The 21,404-nt window shown below is 34.3% G+C and overlaps 1 protein-coding gene across 1 annotated transcript in view; it reads left to right on the top strand.

Moving 5' to 3' along the window:
• LOC115885722 (heparan sulfate 2-O-sulfotransferase pipe-like) overlaps positions 1-20,438 on the top strand; it is a 106,558-nt gene extending 86,120 nt beyond the window's left edge. Inside the window, 5 exon segments of the mRNA XM_030904711.1 lie at positions 386-528; positions 3,765-3,832; positions 15,225-15,391; positions 15,393-15,502; positions 19,559-20,438. Coding sequence (XP_030760571.1) covers positions 386-528; positions 3,765-3,832; positions 15,225-15,391; positions 15,393-15,502; positions 19,559-19,728 — 658 coding nt within the window. The 3' untranslated portion in view covers positions 19,729-20,438.
• The last annotated feature ends 966 nt before the right edge of the window (positions 20,439-21,404 follow it).

The following is a 21,404-nucleotide window of genomic DNA, read 5'->3' as shown; positions in this document are numbered from 1 at the left end:
TTTCATTTATATTATTTCGGTAATTATATACAGGGTGAATCTTATATAATAAGCTTAATGATAAACGCCAATTTCTTAATTTTAGGGTTTTACAATATTATAGTAGGTCTAATTGAGCCGGTATGGTATAGGCGAACACCTGACAGTGACAGTCGTCTGTTGCATTTTCTTATTCCTGTTACACCGGAAGTAGCAAGGAAGAGAAAAATATATTTAAAATAATGTGCACGTCAAAATATTCGTATACATTTTGATTTGTATCAAAACTTGATCTCAACATTCTTTTAATAAATGGGCAACGTGCAAAATAGTATTTCCGTTGAAAGTTGTTATTTTATTTGTTCGTGTTATTTTGTGTTAAACTATTTGTTTCTTTTTGTTTTAGAACTAGTGAGCTGATAGCACTTCTAGCTGTATCGACAACTCTTTTCCTCTTTTTACACACAAGAGATTTGAATTCTCGATTGAAAGAAATGGAGGTGCGTTTACAACCTGAAGATGTTTTGTCTAGTAATCAATTGATCTCTAGTAAGTATATGCATATATCTCTAACTTATCACGTTAACTACCAAGCACGAGTTACTCGTTCTTTACAAGGGCCGTTCCTGGCGAGCGTGCAGTGCGTGAATGCACGTAGGCGCAACATTTTGGGGGCGCAAAATCAAAGGGTCAATCAGTACTTTGTAACAAAAAACCGATACGCTTTCTTGCCAATAAACAAATACTTAAACATACATCATAGGATAAAAACTTTATGTTAAACTTTTGCTTAGCGTTGGCCGCACCGAATAAACAAGTCTAGAGCAATCTGCCGGCAACATATTGAAGGGGGTGGTGCAGGGAGTGACTGCTAGGTGCTATAATCAAGGTTGCCAGATGGGTACAGTTGAAAATCGCTGAACAACTTAAAGAAAATCCTTAGAATTCCGCAGAAATTTTAAATAAAAAAAACTAGTTTTCCCCAGATATTTGGCCGTAGATTACGTATCTGAATTATTTTGGCGGCCTCTTACCTTTTTCTCAAAAAATAAAAATATATAACAAAATGTATCTACTCAAAATTTCTCACTTCCCTAGAACTAGGGACAATTCCCTAGAAGGTGTTTATGTTACTGTTTTGTTTTTTTGTTATTACTTCCAAACAAGTATAGCATCGTAACCAAACGATAGTAAAAAAAGTATAGCATCGTAACCTAACCTAACAGCATACCTAACAGAAAAAATCAATTTTTTTTGGTTAAATTGACTAAAATGTGTTAAAACGTAAAAAAAAACAATTTCGGCAAAAAAAAATTGTGTCCGTCTGTCTGTCGGTCGGTCTGTTAGTTTATGCGATAACTTTTGCAGGAGTTGAGCTATCGTTTTAAAACTCAAAAAATGTCTCTGCAGTGGAGACATCAACTTAAAGCTTAGATTAAGAATGCTAAGGGGTTACTTATTTGCAACTCTACTCTATGGTTCAGAGGCTTGGGCACTTAAAAAGGCCGAAATGGAGAAGCTTGAGGCATTCGAAAGACGGTGTTATCGGCGTATGCTGAGAATTGCATGGACTGACAAGGTTACAAATGTAGAACTGCGACGCAGAATTCAGAAGGACGAAGAGGTGGTTAACACCTTTAAAAAGAGAAAACTTGAGTACTTTGGATACATAATGAGAGGACCTAAATATGCCCTGCTGCAGAACATTATAGAAGGAAAGATAAAGGGCAGAAGGAGCCAAGGAAGAAGAAGAACATCCTGGCTCAAGAATTTGAGAGAATGGTCTGGAATGACTTCAAACCAGTTATTCAGAGCAGCCGTTAACAAAGTTAGAATTGCCATGATGATTTCCAACCTCCATTAGGAGATGGACCCCGAAGAAGACGAAGAGCTATCGACTTGAAATTTGGTATACAGAGTGTAATCCACAAGACATTGCTTCGGATTGAAGGAATTTTGAGAAAAATTCGTTAAGGGGAAGGGGGTGAAATGGAGGGTTGATTGGTAAAAAAATTGCATTTTTTGACAAATTATCAAGTAATATTTTTTATAGGTTTTTGGAAAGACGGATTTTAATGGGAAAGCCAGGTTATTATTTTAAAGAAAAAATTAGTGGGAGTAAAAGGGGATTTGTGGTTTTGTTTGTTTTATTTATTTAAGCCCAGGAACGGGCCTGTTCTTTACCAAATATTCTTCAGCGCCCAACACGAGTAAATTCATGGTGCTTGCGTTGAAATTTGTGGTACTGGGCGTCTGCAATAGACTAGTAAAATAAAGTAGTGTTTTTCGGAAAAAATACCTTTAATATGGAATATTAAAAACTGGTAATTTTTAACACCCTAAATATGCCCTGCTGCCCCTATGCCCGTTATTGAGGTTTGTTTAATCCATTATTACATGCCGTAGCCGTAGCAGTCAACGTGGTATTGATTAGATTACACTAAATTCTGTTTAACAAATTAGTAAAGATTGCTACATCCAAAAAATGACAACAAATACAATCTTGTAAATTAAACTGACAGACACAACTGTCACTGTCACGCATTCTCTCGTTTAACAGACTACATTAATCCGTCTAGGAAAAGTCGTATTTAGATTCCACATTCTAGCATATCGTTTATAGTACTTTTAATAGAATTATTATTACTCAAACTCTAATATAATGCAATTCTATTTTCTATGAATTAGTAGTTATTACAAATGTCAACGCAAGAAAAACAATGAGACCATAGCTTTATTTTTCTCATAGAATAGATAAATGCAACCTACCATTATGTTTTATAGCAACATTATTAAATCCTATAATAGGTAACAATTAAAATATTTTTTAAAAAAACATTCTAACATTTAAAAAAAATTGTTGCACAATCTGAATATGTTTACAGTTTAATATACGGTTATACACTCATCATTTTAATTGTATCGTTATAATTAGACTTATTTGCAAAAATATGAGACTACCAAGGATAATTATTACAGTTAGCGAGCTTGGCAAATTATTCAACGGTATTATCCAAACTGTATAAATATGCCATATATTAAATATAATTTAAGCATTATTAAAAAAATAGAAGCAGATTTTATTCATTAAGAATACATAGTTATGATTCAATGAAGGTTATTGAACGTAACATATTACCCTTGTTTATATTACTGAAGAAAAAGCGTGAAAAAATAAAGATAATTCAAGCTTATTCACTATCAGCACGGTACAGGGATAGGTCCGTGTGTCCTGCACAAGGCTGTATCTGTATAGGTCTTTAATAGAATGGGAGCACAGTTTCTCCGGCTCTAGCTTTACTTATTGCAGAGTCAGTACCAAAAACTTGATACAGGTTGAGCTTTTTCACGTAGCACTTGCCACCCATATATCGTGTCAAGGGTCCTGTTGTAGTGCGGATGCTCTTTATTGCTGCTAAATATTAGCAGTCCCTTGTGGTTTTAGAATTAGACCCTTGGTATTGCTATGCATGTCTTTTTCTCAAGTGATCGGTCTGTATTTTCCTTATTCACAGTTTTACTGCACTATACCTGTTATACATTTGGATATTCCCATTACTGGATCTGGACCAAGAAAGTATTCTGGTGATAACTTCGTCATAGTTGCAATTTCAGTTACAAGAAACGATTAGAAGCTTTTTTCCATTACAATAGGAATTTATTGTCTGTACTAGAATAATCGTTTGAAAAATGTTTAATAATTGCGAATTACATATAATTTGAATAATCTAGTTTACAGAAATTATTAATGACCATTATATTATTGTTATTTTTTTATATTCTAGGTAACAGTGGCCCAGATGAAGCGCCAGGAATCAGAGCGATGATGAAATTGCTCCAGAGTACTGGTGAGGTAAATAATTAAAATATTTTTTTAGTTTAATTAAAGCTTAACAAAACTATACTTAAACAATGTATTAATTAACCAAACTGATTTAGTTGAAGAATAAGAGGAAGAGGAAGAGGAATTCAATAAACACTGTTTTATGAACGAAATTCTTCATTTTATTGTAGCATTAGAAGTTATAAAAAAATGATGGAATGTTTTTTTTATAAGAATTTTCTTTTAGAAAAAATATTAAAACAACTAATACTATGCGACGGAGCTGTTCGCCGGTGAGCAATGGGTCGTAAGCTAGTGAAAATTAAATTGTGATAATTACGTCTTTATAATATACTGGGCTCCACTCAGTTTTCCATTTTACTTTCAAAAACTTCTAAGTTGAGAACTGGGAAATCAACTCAGAATATAGGTATTACTTATTTAGGAATTACACAAATGAAACGCTGAGATAAACTAACAACTAAATTATAATTAATTAAATGTTAATTAGAATAAAATAAGACTATGAATAATTTGATGTTTGAAAATGTTTGTTGGTAAATAGTATGTATTAAAATAGATCACTCAGGATGGTAGTTAAATCTGCACGCTTCTGAATATTAATATTTTATTAATTATTCCGCAAAAAGTCTGGCGATCTTGGTACCAAAATATAGGGACTCTTTATATAAAAAAAAAACCGTACTATGTATATATCAGAAATATGCATAACATGAATAAAATATTTCAAAGTGACTCTAAAGTAATAAAATATCTAATATGCCTGAAGGGCTTAAAGCATTAAAGTGAACTTAAATTATATAATAAGAAATGATCTGGCCTTTTATATCCGTTCTGGTCACAAGCTGGTTGTGGTGAACTGCTGGAACTGGATCGTGATAGAAACGTCTCCACACAGACAGGATCGGAAAATGCTGTATATTCAGGAGATTCCTCAGTTATTCAACGTGTATATTGTAGGGACAAACGTGGCCCAAATGTCAGATACAATAAACAAAATGGCACCAGAAATGCGTACCATAAATAAAACCCATACAAATAGAAAAAGGTATTAAGGCATTATGTAAAAATAAGGTCTTACACTCCGCTCAGAGTTTCCCACAGAATTTCAAAAATGCCAAAAAACGCCGATAATTCTATCGGGTTCAGCTTCAACCACCAATATAGCGATAAAGGTAGGCAAGAGGTATATACCTATACCGTCAGAAATAAAGTGACGAACAACTTCGACCGGACTGAAATAACTATCCAGAAATAAACTTGTAAAAAAATAAAAGATAATAACAATGTAGAATGCCATCTCAAGTTAGAGGACTCAAACTTGAATTGTTTAAATAAAATAATTCTGTACATTTATTTAAATTGTGTGAATTTTAAATAAAATGCTACATTGCCTCTCAAAAGAAAAATTAAAAGGCTGTACAGACTTTAAATTTTTTTATGAGAACAAAATGTTCACCTAGATCATTATTCAAACAATCCACAAAGAAACATCATCAAAAATAAATGGTAAGAAAATAAAACAAACCAAGAAAGAGCTTAGATAACTACTGTACTAAAGACTTTGGGAACTACTGATTAAAAAGAAAAAATCCTAAACTACGATAGAAACCATTATCCAATGATAATAGCTTTAAAAAAAAATAAAAACAATATTTAGTAGTCATTCCAGTTATTTTAGCTGATAGCTACGCGCTCGTCCACCAAAGAATTAAAAATAGATAGGTCAAAATCGGGTTAAGTTAAAATCGGGTTAAGTCAAAATCGGTAAGTCTACTAAAAAACTGGATAACACAAAACTACAACTATGAGTTATAAAGTAAGCCTGAAGGCTAGAGGTAATATAAGAAACCGCTATTCCAAGAGAATAGTGAAAACTTATGTAAAAACAAATTACCGCTTTGGTATGCCATAGAAACAAAAATGTTTCGACAAAATACGAACACAAACAAAAGATACTTGGACAGAACACTTCCCCAGCAAGGATAAACCGAAGAGCACTCGAAGAAAACCAACCAATGTCAAAGATCTAAGCGGTCTGGATTTCGGAGTAATTTAGATAAATCTACTCTGGAGATGATAAGTGAAATCCAAGCTAGTACTGCGCGACATTCATCTGTAGAAAGTCCACTCGATTACTAACCTCGAGTAGATCTTCCACAAGGGCAGGCACTTCCCCGAACACAATTCCGCAACCCAAACCAAAAATGCTATGTCCAAGGTGGAAAACAAAAACCAAAAAAGAAGGAAGAAGGTAACCCAAATGTTCCACAATCAAGAGGAAGTGAAATATAGTTTCCACCAAACTGAAAACCATAGAAATGGCACTAGGAAATCAATTAAACTTAGTAGGTACTCGTATGGCCAAGTTGTCAGCAGTACCCTCGGACTTGCCCACTAGGGAACTGAGATTGCGCACAGTAGTGTCACCCAACTATTCCTCAGTACATCGAAATGTCTGTAGCCAAATAAACACCTCCCAATACGAATCCTTCCGCGCTAGCAGTTTGTGGCTACAAGTCCGGAAGCTACTGACACCATCGTCATCCGGCCTAATTCACAAGAAAAACAAAACGTCTAGGTACGTTATATAATGAGTATTACCACCCATAAAACACTCAAACGAAGGTATAAAAAAAACAAGGTAAGATAGCTAGATCTAAATCAACTAACTTAATGAAATATGCTCGTAAAACAAAAATATTGCTCTGGTGACAAGAAATCCTATAACAACTATAAACTCCATTATTCAACGTGTATGCCATTCAATAGTCACATCTGCAATAATACTTACAAATTCACACCACTAAGCTCAGTTTGAAATAGTCTAAGGTAAGGTAAGATAAAAAATAAGTAAGGTAAGGTAAAGGTAAGATAAAAATACTAAAGGTAAGATAATCACTGTACTTTCAAGTGAAAAGGTAAGTTAAAGGTAAGATAAAATAATATAACAGCTTAAATCGCTTGTTACTGAATAACTAACCACACTTTGTAGGAGTCAAATCAACAAAATAATAAAGAAAATTTCTTTATAAGGTAAGATACAAAAAATAAAAAGAAAAAGATAAGATAAATTTTACTTTCAGATAATTAAAAAACTTTTCAAATGGAAAAGAGAATTCACTCTTTTAGCAACACTAGAAGTAAAATACAGATAACTCATAATACAGATAGTAAAGATAAAAGTTACAGATAAAATGTAAATATCCTAGAGATATTTTGCTAGAAGTAAGATGTAAATTTTTTCGAAGGTAAGGTAAGTATAAAACAGTCAATTAAGTGTAACAAAAACATGCTAAAGAGAGAATTAGAAATTTAGGTAATTAAAATATAGGTAAAGCTTAAGGAAAGACAAATTGAGATAAGAAAATGAAAATATTAATCTTGTTCATCTGACGAATCGTCAAGATCGTGATAAGATAATAAGTCTTTGACATGCCATTTTCCGGCTTTAGAACCATCTGTATTTTTCAACTCGTAAACTAAATGAGAGAGCTTTTTGCAAACTATAGACAGAATATACTTTAGGACTGAGCTTAGCTGCAAACTTGTCGGCGGCATTAGATAAAACCTTATTAACACGCCACACTTTATCACCTACATTGAAAGAAACATCCCGTTTCCGGAGATTGTAAGATTTTAAATTTCTTTCATATGCAGAATGCAACTTGTTACGTATCTCAACGAATAACTTTCTAAACTCTGTCAAATTCTCAGCATAAGTATTTCTATCACCAGGCAATATTTCTACAGATTGGTCGTTAATACTAAAATCGTAATATTCGCCAGATATAGGAACATGTCTACCGAACATCAAATAAGTTGGCGGAAAACCTGTCACTTCATGAACTGCAGTATTAATAGCTTGTCTAATCTGAGGTATGTGTAAATCCCAATCTTCATGTTTATCAATATAACATCTGATAGCAGTAGTTATGGTTTTATTATTCCTTTCGACAAAATTACATTGTGGTGAATAATAGGGAGTAAACCACTGTTTAACTTTATATCTTTCACAAAGACCTTTAAGATTATTACTAGCAAAATTTGGAGCGTTATCAGTTATTAATATTTGAGGAACACCAAATATCAGAAATATGTTGTTTTCAATAGTATCTACAATATTATTTGATTTAGAATGCTTCAAAGGAAATATGTAAGTGTATTTAGAAAACCAATCAGCTGCTACTAGCAACCATTTATTACCTTTTTTAGAACGCGGAAACGGACCGACAAAATCTAAAGAAAGAATCTGACCAGGTAATCAACAATTTTTTCTTTACCCATGGTACCGATTTTAGGCAAATTTGAACATTTTTGCGCACCGCAAACTAAACATTTTCTAATAAATTTCGATATCTGATCTCATATTTGGCCAATAATACGTTTCTTGTACTCGATACAAAGTTTTACGGAAACCAAAATGTGCACTAGTTGGAGGTATATGACAAGAATCAATAACTTTGTTACGTTGACATTTAGGCACTAAAATTTTCCATTCTCTTTTGTTAAAAAATAGACTATTTGATGAAATGAATTTATATACTTTCGTTTTACGCGCCATTGTGGATATTTATCCGGCTCGTTCTGAATTTTATCACGTAATGAAATGTACCATGGATCAAGAGAACTGTTATCTGTAGATAATAAAGATAATTTAGCCTCAGGTAGATTGATATCGGGAGAAGAATAAGGAATACGACTTAACGCATCTGGAACTAAATGCATAGAACTTTTCTATATTGCAATCAAAGTATGCTGACACCAGCCTAAGTAACCATCAGTGAGCTTACCGGAAGGAGTTTTTAAGTTATTGAGCCAAAGCAGACTATAATGATCGGTAATGACTATGAAAGGAGTACCCTCAATCCAAGGTCTAAACTTTTCTATGCAGGATATAACTGCCAAACACTCGCGTTCAGTTACCGAATAATTTCTTTCTGCTTTAGAAAGTGAACGGCTTGCATAAGCAATCACCCTCTCTTCACCATCTATAAATTGTGTAAGCATACCACCGATTCCGACATCAGAAGCATCAGATTGAACAAAAAACTTTTGAGAGAAATCTGGTTGAGATAAGACTGGAGCACTAACAAGTTTTTGTTTTATAGCCAGAAAAGCAGCCTCAGCATCGTCATTCCATATTGTTTGCTTTTTTCTTTTTACCTTTAAGGAGAGCATTAAGTGGATTAACAAGAGAAGAAAAATCTTTAATAAAACGTCTATACCAAGAACACATACCGATAAATCTCTTGACTTCAGTAGAAGTCTGAGGACGAGGATAATTCGTCATCGATTCAACTTTTGCAGGATCGGTAGCTAAAGAGTTATTACCCACTATAAAACCTAAATATTTTAATGTGGTTTTAAAGAAATTACATTTTTCAAGATTAATAGTTAATCCAGCTTCCTTAAGCAATTTTTGTACTGTTTTTAAAAGTTCTATATGATGTTCAAAAGTAGGAGAGCAAATCAAAATATCATCAAGGTAAGAAAAAATACGAGGTTCATATTTAGGACCAAATATGAAGTCTACAAGACGTTGCTGAGTCTGAGCGGCATTACACAAACCGAAAGGTACGACATTAAACTGATAATGACCACGACCAATAATAGAGAAAGCAGTTTTCTTTAGATGCCTCGTCTAGAGGAATCTGCCAAAATGCTTTACGAAGATCAATAGATGAGATAAATTTAGCATTACGTAAGTTACATAGAATACGATCTACGTGCGGTAAAGGAAAACTGTCATGTTTAGTAATAGCGTTCAGAAATCGTCCATCAAAACAAAATCTATACTCTCCATTAGATTTTTTAACTAATAAGGTAGGAGAAGACCAAGGACTATTAGATTCTTCGACTACACCTAACTCAAGCATAGAATCTAATTCTTTATTTAAAATGTCCTGCATGTACGGAGAAAGTAAGAATGGTTTCTTCTTAAAAGGTTGATTATCTCCTGTATCTAAAGTTAACTTAATTTTATTTGTGCGGCCCAATTTTTTGTCACTATCAATCTGCTTAAATAATTCTAATACTTTAAAAGCTTTATTTTTTTCAAAAGGAGATAAGTCATCTAGAGAAAACAAATTAGAACTAAAAGAACTGTTAGAAAATGGCTCCACTATATCTAGTTTAATAGAATGGATGTGATTTTTTTAAAATGAAAGGTACATATGTCTAGATTTGTTATGAAGCATTTTTTATATTGTTTAATGGCTATTTCTTTGTGTAAATGACTAAATACTAAATATACCTGAACAACACCTACACACAATACCTCCAGAAATAAATTATTTGTCATTGTCAGTGGTGTGTCAGTTAGATTACATTAAGTCAATATTAAGTTTTTAGATACTTTAGAGTGAGTTCATGCCGCCAGCTTTAGATACAAATATTAGCACAGAGGTTCGTTTAAACGTCGATGGAACAACAGAAATTTCCTCAAGATGCAGCCTGGAACGAAATTTCTAAGGAGGGATGCACCCAATACTGTCTTCTTTACATATTATTTAAGTACACTAATGCAAGTACCAAACAGCTTATGCCAGATCTTGTTCTATTTTTTGCCACCTCAGTATCCGTTAAAACACCAGATCGCGACAACACCCCAACCATACCGCTGCCACACCATAAGTCTCTGCCAGTTCTGTTATGCTTAAAAGCCCAAACATCGTTGTTTTTATTTTTATTATTATTAGCATAATATTGGGTAAATATAGTCTGCACGACGATTCAGGGAGGATTTCGACAGACAATTACAGAAAAAAGGCAGAAGACTCGACCTATCATTGTTCCGTCAATAACAACTAATGGTATTCAAGCACCTATAATTAATTACTCCAACCCAAATTATTACACTACCCCCTTGAAATGGGACGCAGGGCTGAGCTGTAGCTAATCTAGCTTGTTGTTCTGGAGCCCTCTAGACAAGGATTCGTCGGGAATCCGCTACTAGGCCTATTCGCGTTTCCATCTTGAAAACATGAGATTTTCCTCTGTTTTGATTTTGTTCGACCTTTTCCTGTGCCCATTGTAACCGTGTACGTTTTTACTGTGCTCGCAAAGGTCTCCGACAATGTAAATTAACAGAATTTAATCGACATGATACTTCTTCTTCTTAGGTCGCCGTCTCCCCTCGGAGCTTAGCGATCCAACTGGCTATGATAGTGCGTGAAACCGCACCTCTAAAAATTTCAGTCGATGTTCTTCCGAACAAACGACGCAGATCCTTAAGCCAAGAGTTTTGCCTTCTCCCACTGATCTCCTGTCCTCAATTTTGCCTTCAATGGCCAGTCTGAGCACCTCGTATCGTTCACCCCTCATGATGTGACCGACTTACTGTAACTTCCTTTGCTTCACTCACATAGGATTTCTTTATCTTTGCCCATCCGCTTGAGCACCTCCTCATTTGTCACTCTATCGATACAAGAACATCTCAAAAGCGTTAATGCAGTTTTTCAATGTCTGATTGAGTCCAAGTCTCAGAGCCGTACAGAAATACAGGAAAGAGGTAGCAATAGACGTATGCGCAGTTCGAGGCTTAGATCTCGGTTGGAGAAGAGGGTTTTCATGGAAGCAAAGGTACGTCTGGTCTGTTAGGTTAGGTTAGTTAATCTGTTCGCTGTTCGATCTTCGCCAAAATACTAGTGGTGACGATAGTTCGACGTGATACAGTTTGTCTTAATATAATAACTCCCTCAAGCCGGGTTGTACGTTAATGGGCTCCTCCTAGGAATTATTGATAGCTGACGATCTTGTGCTGCAATAAGCTTTTTTCGAACTCTTTCTGGTTGGTCCTTAACATCATTGGTTCCGCGAAACATTTTATTAAGTCTTGAAGTCTGACTTAATTAACTCCTACAATTTCTGCTACTTTGTTTTGTGATAGACCTTGTTGTTACAAACTTACTATTCGGCTTCTGTTAAAGTAGGAAATAACATTTCTTGGCATTTTATATGATAATACCGTGATCAGTATGCAGAAGAGCTAAAATAATACTAATCTAAATAAAAAAAAAAAAAAAATTTCACAAAATATAAATAAACATTTTTTTTTTTTTTACTTTACTTTAATTTTGATAAAGTTTGTGCATACCATGTCAACAATACCTGCATAAATTAGCCATTTAATTTTAAAAATAAAAGATCTGATGCTCTATTATAATCAATATACAGAGTGGTCCGAACTGTATCTGGAAACTCCTGCATTATTTTGGTAGATAAAAATAAGTAAAATGTTTAGAAGTAAATATATGTCCTAAAATGATTAGTTCTGGAGACAGGCGTAGAAGTTTCATTTTTATTTCGACTATTTCCAAACAATTTCTGAAGTGACGTTAATATTTGATGAAAAATTGGTGTCTGGGATTTTTCTGACATAAGAAATTTGATTTGATGTCACAATGACCCCTACATATTTTTAACTAGTTTGAAGAGTAATAATTTTTTTTTTTTTGGAAATAAACCGAGTAAAAAAAAAAAAAATATACATTTACGGCGTTTTTAACGTAGAAAGGTCTCTTGGTAAAATTTGTTACGAGTAATGGTTCTCACAAGGAGATTGTGAACAGAGTAATGGTCTCCGAGATGGAATCGAATTATCAATACTTGTCATCATTGACTTGAATTAAACATATGATGACTAAATAGTTATTAGACTGATCTCATAAATTTGACATAATTTGTGTCAAAAGTTCAGAAACTGTTTTATCATCATTTTTCGCAGAAAAAAATTTATGATTAATTTAAAAAAATAGAAATTTCCTTAATTTATTATTTCAGTCAAATAACTAATCTACCTAACGTGTTTATTTTTGTCAATAATAACACATGTATTGTAAATATCTTGAGAACGGTTGCTCGTAGCGATTTCTACTAAAAAGACATTTTTACGTAAAAATTAAGTAAATGTATATTTTTTCACTCAGTAGTTTTATACAGGTAATGGACGAAAAGTTATTACTCTTCAAAATAGTTAAAACATTATGTAGGTGGCGCCCCCTACAAATAGGGAGCCAAGTATTGACATCAAAATCAAATTTCAAGTATGTCAAAAACTTGGACCACCACCACTCATCCTAATATTGACCTTATTTCAGAGATTATTTGAAAAAATCGAATTAAAAATGAAATTTCTATTGACCTGTATCTCCGAAATTAAGCAATTTAGGGATATATATATTTATATAATGGACTTTTTCTATTTTTATTCAGTTGAATGTGCTGGCTGAAGTTCCGGAATGCAGTTCCGACCACCCTGTTATAATCCATCAAGAAGATTGCAAGCCGTCAAATCATTACCTATTCGAACAGTTATAAACTTAGACTATAAACCACAATTGCCTAATATTAAATAAACGAATATTACTACTGCTTGATAGTTAAATTTCTCTTCTGTAACATCATTAATTGTTCGTAAAAAATCACGCGGACGTTCTACAACTCTTAAACTATTTCTTTCATGGTTTTACTTTACTTTTACTAATAATTCGGGGTGGTTAATTTCGTCTTATATTGAAGATCGTGATGCAACTCACACCTTGCCTCTCACTTTCCATTTATATGATTTCTTCAAATCATAAATGATGATTTTGAGATCTGTAAAGATATTTAGGAAGTAAATAGTAACAGTTTCATCTTCTCGACGCGACGTTTCATAAATAATTCTTACTTAAGTGGTTTCATGCAAAGTATTTAATTGATAGTAATATTCTATTTCATTATAAAAAAGAAGATTTGTATTGGACGTGTATGTTCTAGAAATATGAATAGATTAAGCACAAAATGATAATTTTAGTTATCTAACACTCTAACCACACACCTTCATATTGATACAAAGTGAGCGTATATTTTCTTGGTAATAGTTACACAGAAGCAAAGATAATCCTATAATTTCCTTTGATAAAAGTTTGCAAATACTTGGCCCGGACATATTCAACTTCTACTCATTTTATCTGGACACTATAGTGTTATATCAAATATGATAGCCTTAAACTTTAACAATGCTTAGATAAGGTGCATTACATCGCCGAATATATCATAGATAGTTCCTCCTAAATTAGATTTTTATATTGAATAACGACATTTTGCTTGAGGCCAAGTGAAACCTTTGTGAAGATTAAAACCTACGTCTATGTCTCTTTGTAAGCCTATAGGAATGTGGTGTCCCCCAGGGTTCAGTGGCAATTAGGCCCCTATTTTTGTTTCTGTTTTATTCCTTCCTTGTTTCTGTAAGAAACTACATTGCAAATCTAAACATTAACGGTAAAATCTGCCTCTTGGCGGACGATACTAGTTTCACTTGGAGTGGTCCAGATGTTACGGCACTATAGAATACTATATCCAGTGACTTACTACACCATTAAATCTTGATGCAATTCTAATCTCCTATTCCTCAACCTATCAAAAACTAAGTTTACTACTTTTACTTTTAAAAGTTTTGTTTAAGTAAATAAATAAAAAAAAAAACCTTTTGTACTTAATAACACCACTATTGGCGTCGTGGACTCTGTGAAATTCTTAGGACTTACTATAGACAACTCGTTAAAATGGGACTTGGACATCGAAACTTTATCAAAGAAACTAAGTGCTGCCTGTTTTGCGCTAGGTTTCTAAGGAACTTAACTTTATCAACCCTAGAATAGTCTATTATGCCTTTTTGAGTCGTAATCTTCATTTATGCCCCTTCCATTCTGGGGTAACTGCTGCGCGACAAAATTTGATCATCTTTTCAAACTTCAAAAGAGCAGTCTGATATTTATTGGGACTGAACAGTAGAACTCACCGCCAGAATTTCCTTTAAAAATTTCTAAAATAATTGACTCTTCCTTCTTTATTCATTTTGAACCCGTTTGCTTAATCCGCAAAAACATATCTGCTATTCCCAAAAGACCACCTCACAACTATCCACTTAGGAATGCGGAGCACGATCTCAGCCAACCCCGAGCTCAGAACTAGCTAAAGGTTCAATACTGTGCAGCGTCAAAAATGTATAATACAATCATCTGCCTTTGGATATTAAGTCGCTTTCATTCTTTCCTGAATTTCACAAAGCTCTGGAAATCATACTCTACTGGAGAGAGCCCTATATGCAGTAAACGACTTTTGTGTTGATGTTTAATCTTGAACAATTTTGAATTTTAAATGTTTTTTTTTTTTTTATTTTTGTTAAAAATTCAATATTTAATATTTTATAATAACTCTAAAATGATTATAACTTTTTGTGTTCTGCTATGTCCATGTATGTTCTATTATTTGTAATTTTAATGACCTATTTTTTGAATTGTATGACATTGATTGGTTAGATCTCTTATTATTTGTAAATGCTTTGTCGATGAAGGCTTATTTTGGCTTTTGTACAATAAAAGCGTTATTTTCTATTTATTATCTTGTTTTTTAGGATTTTGAACACTGTGTGTTATCTGGAGACAGAGAATGTCGTTACATCCGAGGCGAAATCAGAGAAGGCATAGGCGACCACAGAAGACAATCCATGTTCTTCTGTGGACATCACATGGACTGTCTACCTTTCAACACTGAAGGGGCTTTGGAAAGATGCCAAAGAGCCAGAAGAAAACTATACAGTCGTTGGTGTTTTTAAAGAGATGAACACTACATTAACTGTCTTGGAAAATTATATTCCTCGATTTTTTGAGGGAGCGTCAGATGTATATTGGAGTAAGTTGTTTTCTTTCAAACATTCAATATTTTCTTTTATATTATCATGCGAGTGAACAAAGATGTAGATGTAGATGTATAGATTGTATGGGAGGAGGGAAGTTAATCACCGCCACCTAGCTTCAATCTACTGAGGTGTTGATTGAGTAGACAGTGTCCTGCTAAAAATCCCGTGAAATTCTGAAGATTGTTCTTACTTGAATCAAGATTTTTTTATTTTTTCTTATCGTAAGTCTGAAACTTCTTCAACTGGGAACTTCTTTAAAGAGACCGTTGTTCGTTCCAGGTTACGGATACATTATACATTAAACTATTCAAGGTTCTTGAGTTTCGCTTTAAGTTATTTTCTGCTTGGGAAGCAGAATGGTTCTGATCCAGTTAGTGGAGTGGAACCTGCTCTTTCTCTCTTAGCTTTATCGTTTGATTTTTCAGTACCTTCTATTTGCTTAATATGTTACTCTATATTCCAGTATAGTTGGGCTCACATAGAAAAGATGTCATTTTGAAATGGGCAAAATCTTACGATTCTTCTGACAACTTCCAATACTTTTGTTTAATATAGAAGAAACTGTTGAAGGACGAACCATTGCATTAAATTCAATAAATACTGCTGACTAGCTTTGCATGTTATTCTGATTTAATCAACAAAAATACTTAAGGAGGTGGGTCGGCATCCAGAGTAGAAGGACATTATTATGTTTGCCTAATTTGTTCAGCCTCTCTAGGCATTTTTTGAACAACTCTGAATTAATGGCTATTGATCGCTCGATACTTACTAATCGTTCTTAGGGCTGCTTGAATATCGGATAAGATGTCTATTTATTGTTTCCGATAGTTCCTATTAAAGAAAAGTTGTGGTAATGCATTTTCGATATGTAGATTTCTGCCTAGGGAGGTAGATGCTGTCCATTGGTCTGAGCATTTAGTTTTTGGCCAAAATACTCCTAGCCCTCTTGCTTTGCCTTTAAAGCATTCAGTATACTCAGTGTTATGGTATATCTCTTTAACCGTTGAGTAAACGCTTCTCTTTCCAACTCTTTTATTGCTCAATACTACATTGAGGTGTTTCTGAAAGTTGTCCATCTATCAGGCGTCATCTACTGGGAGTTGGAGAAGTGGAATTTTTCTTTTGAGGATATTTCATAGGGTATGCCGGAGATAATCTTACTGTATTTTTATAATTATTGATTTAGACAAAATTTGACTTTGGCGGTAAATTTATATTTTAAATAAAGTTGATTGTAAATAACGAAAAAGTAGTTTTTGGTCTAATTTTTATTTGGGAAACCTGTTTTTAATTGTTCATGTAGAATGTAGAATGTTTGAGAGGAGCACCACCGCGACCTTATAGATCTTATTGTGTGTTCCCTTTCTTGTGCTATAACGAGTTATAACTCATCATACAGTCTCAGGGCTTTAAGAAAAGCCAGTATCTGAGATTGCCTCCATAGAGGCTAGCTCTCCATCCTCGACATCAGACGTGCCAAGGTTCATGGCACGAATGGTCGTCGTCTCGGCGCACTCAGTGATAAGTGTTCTGGTGTTTCCCCATTTTCCCACAAAACTGCATTCGCCGCTGTTCTCGCTCTTCAGCCACTGAGGTGTTCGTTATGAGACAGTGTCCTGTTAGAAACCCCGTGACAATCCGAAGATTGTTGTTTTACTTAAATCAAGGAAACCTTGGATTTTTCTCGGTCATAAGTTCTAAGGAACCTTTTCGAGTGTCTTAGACCGTTGGAGGACAATTCCATTCCAAGCTACGGATGGAGTCTCCAGATTCTTCAGTTCCGCTTTCAGTTGGTTCCCGTTTGAAAACAGAACGGTTCTTGTCCAGTTGGGGAGTGTTTGCTCCTTTCCTAGCTGGACCATTTGCTTTTTCATTGCCTCTATCCCTGGTGAGCAGGCACCTGTGAGTAGAGGGACTTTATTTTCTTTGCCTAATTTGTTGAGCTTCCTAGGCATTCCTTTGACCAACTTCGAACTGATGGTTACCTGAGTTGATCGCGTTAAGTGCTGCTTGACTATCGGATAGATGGCAATTTCCTGTTTTCGATGGTTCCTATCCAAGATAAATTGTAAGCATATTTCGATAGCGTAAATATCTTCGTGGCCTGAAGGATGCTGGTGTAGGTGCCCATTTGTTCCGAGTATTCAGTTTTCGGCCCAAATAATCCTATCCCTGTCCCTGCTTTGGTTTTGGCATCAGTATACCACGTGATGGCATGGTCTTTCATATGCTGAGTAAGCGTTTCTTTCTTCCAATCCTTTTATTACTCAATACTCCAGTGAGGTGTTTCTCAAGTTGTAGATTCTGGTATGTCATCCACTGGGAGTTGAGAAGGGAATTTTCTTTGAGGGTGCTCCTGCCCTGACCTGGAAAATTCCCTCCCACCACTGTTTCCGTCAATGACCATTCTAATCATTGTCGCATTGGCATAACTACCGACGACAATATGCAGTGGTGTTAGGTCTAGAATGACCCCCATTGCTGCTGTTGGACATGTTCTCATGGTACCTGTGATGCAGATACATGCCAGTCTCTGTACTTTGCACAGGGTTTGTCTTGCTGTACTGCTGCTCTAGTTTTGTATACCGAACAACTCGCTCCATAAGTAACTCATGGTCCTACTATCATTGTATACATCCAGCGCAAATGTTAGGCGCAGCCCCACCCATTCTGCCAGTCTCTGCATATCATGAGAGCCTTTGTGGCTTTGCTGGTAATGTTCTTAATATGCCTGTTCCAGAGAAGTTTACTATCCAGGGCTATTCCCAGATATTTCACATCCTGTGATGGCAGTATTTCCTTCCATCTAGATGGATTCTTTCAAGTTTTCAAACTCTCTGCTTTGGTGAATGGCACTACTGTGGTTTTATCTGAGTTAATACTCAGCCCGACAGTCCTGCACCATCTCTCAACGATGCGGAATCCTCTTTGGATAATATCACACAGGGTGCCTCATGTTTCCCCCGTGCAATGATGACTATGTCATCTGCGTACCCTATGCAGTGTATTCCCTCTAGAGTTAATTCTTCCAGTAGTTCATCCACTCACCATCCACTACCAAGCTCCACCTTGTGGAGTTCCCTGCGTTGTTTTAATAACCACAGTTTTGGTACCTATCTCAGCCTCTGCTGTTCGTGTTAAGAGCATTTCCCAAAACCAGCGGATTATCGTACTGTTCACCCCTCTTGTTTCAAGAGATCGTTTGACCACCTTGTGAGGTATATTGTCAAACGCCCCCTCAATATCCAAGGCACAAAGTCTATTGTGTAAAATATATCAATTTTCAAACACTAAATTTTTTTCCTAATTTGTTCAGTTGGTACATATTTTCTCTATTGCCGAAAGTGCATATTTTCTCGATTATTTTGTTTTTTGACTCATCTCGATAGCTTTATTTTAAAAACTAAACGTTTTCTTAGCTTTATTTTTATTAGAGATATTCGCTTTTGAAGAAGACAGTAACGATTAATAACAATTTATTAGCATCAGAAATATGCTTTTGTTTTTGGTCCAAGTCAACACACCTATGAAATAGTGTTTATTGTTTTTCTAAGGTAACTGTCATTGAAAAGTCATATTATTATAGTTTGTGTTGACAGTTACCCTAGCAGATATGGTTGTAAGCCCAGAAGTTGTATTCACTATTGTTGTTTTTATTTAAAAAAATAGAGATCAACTTCTGAACTTAAACTTTTCATAAACAAATATCTTTAATAAAAATGTAATAAAAATACAGCTATTGAGATGAATTAGAAGGCAAAATATCAAAAATATTCACCTTGATATGATTAAGCGGTTTTTAAATTCCTTACTTTGTTAAACCATTTCAAGGATGTTTCAAAGCTTCGCCAAAATAACATTTTCTTTTTCTTCGTATAGAAAGATGAGGATTTTCATTTTTAATTTAACAATTAGCTAAAAAGTGAAATAACTGAGTTACACATTCCTTAAAAAAACATCGATATCGGCAAACTATATTATATTGAACAAATTGAATTAAACTTTAAAATCCATTTATATATATACTCACTTATTCTATTTTTTTAAAGATGAAATAAGTAGATACAACCCTATCAACAAGAATAACTTCAAGCCGCCTGTAAGTGAAGAAGTGAAAGAAATTGTAAGGAGGAACTTCACCAAAGAAATAGACTTTTACGAATTCTGCAAACAGAGACTCCATAAACAGTATCTGGCACTAAAATTAGATAAATCATAGTCAACTTATATTTCGAATCGTTTATTTATACTGATAGATTCTTGTGTTTGTTGATGTTTTGTTTGTCAGTAGATATTGTTGTTGGTAGATTTATGTTACTCTATATTTGCAAAATTCCATATCAGTATTGTATTTACTGTTTTTCTGGTAAAACATGCTTTTATTTATTGTAAATTATGCTTGACTGAAAAATTGTCTCTATTAATATGTTTGTAAATATTACATTTGAACTAGAATTTAATGTATTACAAAGGAGGGGGGGTTTATTCTTCTTGAAATTAAAATTTCTATAAAACGTACCAAATTTAGGAACTTGTCAAGGTTTTTAAAATATGGACAAAATCTTGTTCTAGATATAATTCTATATAATAATTTCTTGTCAATATTTTATGTCAACCATTTCATGAATAAATTATAGTTGTCTCTCTGTTGCATAAAATCATTAAATATATTTTTATTAGATAAAGGTGCCTCAAGAATATTATAATGAATATTTATGTGTTTATAGTATCATATGGTTTAGTGTTATTTTTGATTTATATTTAAAAGTGTTGTTATAAAATCATTTTCCATTTAATTTTAATTTTTCGTCTCATTAGAATTATTGTAATAACACTTAAAATATTGTGATTTTATTTTGGTAAACTGTAAATATATGTTTAAATATAGTATAGTTAATAATAGGATTTCTATGCTTGTTTTATACATCAATGCAAAATAAATGTATTTCAATTAAAAATACTTTTTATTTACAAAAGAACTTCAAAAAACGAACTATGTGATTGACTTTTTTTACCTAAAAGTTATTTATATGTCAGTGTTTATGCTATTTACCTATAGTACGTTTAGCCCCCGACTAATTCTAAAAAAAATTCTACTCAATAAACATTTTTTTTCTAAATACTGTTAACAATAAAAAAAATTATTGTAAACAATCCCTATTAGTATGGCACATTTAGTATTTTACTTTCACATTGGCGCCCGTTTTGCTAACCATGTTTTTTTTTCATAACAAGGGGCCGTCCTCTGCCGGAAACACTGCGACCTGTGAGGCCTATTGTGTTTGTTCCCCTTCTATATCTGCACCCATTCTCCTATCCCTGTGCCTTGCACTAGCTTATGCAGGTCCTTGATAGGATGGGAGCATAGTTCCTCCGGTTCTAGCCTAGCTTTCCCAGATAAAGAGTGTCGCTTACGATCCAGTGCCTGGCAATGACGTATTATGTGCTCCGCTGTTTCAGGATCTTTATCGCAGAGTCTGCAGCAAAGACTTCCTTGATACAGGTTGAGCTTGTTCATATAACACTTGACAGCCATGTGTCCTGTCAAGAGGCCTGTTGTAATCCGCACTTTATTCCTGCTAAGCATTAGCAGTTCTTTTGCGGTTTTAGAGCTAGGTCCTTGGATAAAAGCCTTGCTGTGCCTGTGCCCCTGTCTGTTTCTCCAGTGGACATTGTGCTTTTCCTTGATCCAGAGTTTTAGTGCACTACGGGCCATACATTTGGGTATTCCCAGTATTGGCTCTGGACCAAGATAGGATGCCGATGATCCCTGCCTAGCTAGCTCATCGGTTTTTTCGTTGCCTTGGATGCCGCTGTGGCCCGGCACCCAGAATAATTTAATTCTGTTCCTTCGTGCCAGAGCTCCCAGTTCACCCAGGCATTCCCAGACGAGTC

Source organism: Sitophilus oryzae, unplaced genomic scaffold (genome assembly GCF_002938485.1).
Source record: "Sitophilus oryzae breed Bouriz unplaced genomic scaffold, Soryzae_2.0 scaffold_41_pilon_pilon, whole genome shotgun sequence".
In the NCBI taxonomy this organism is placed as follows: domain Eukaryota; kingdom Metazoa; phylum Arthropoda; class Insecta; order Coleoptera; family Curculionidae; genus Sitophilus; species Sitophilus oryzae.
The sequence above is the reverse complement of the archived record's forward strand: the minus strand, read 5'-3'. Positions and strand labels throughout refer to the sequence as shown.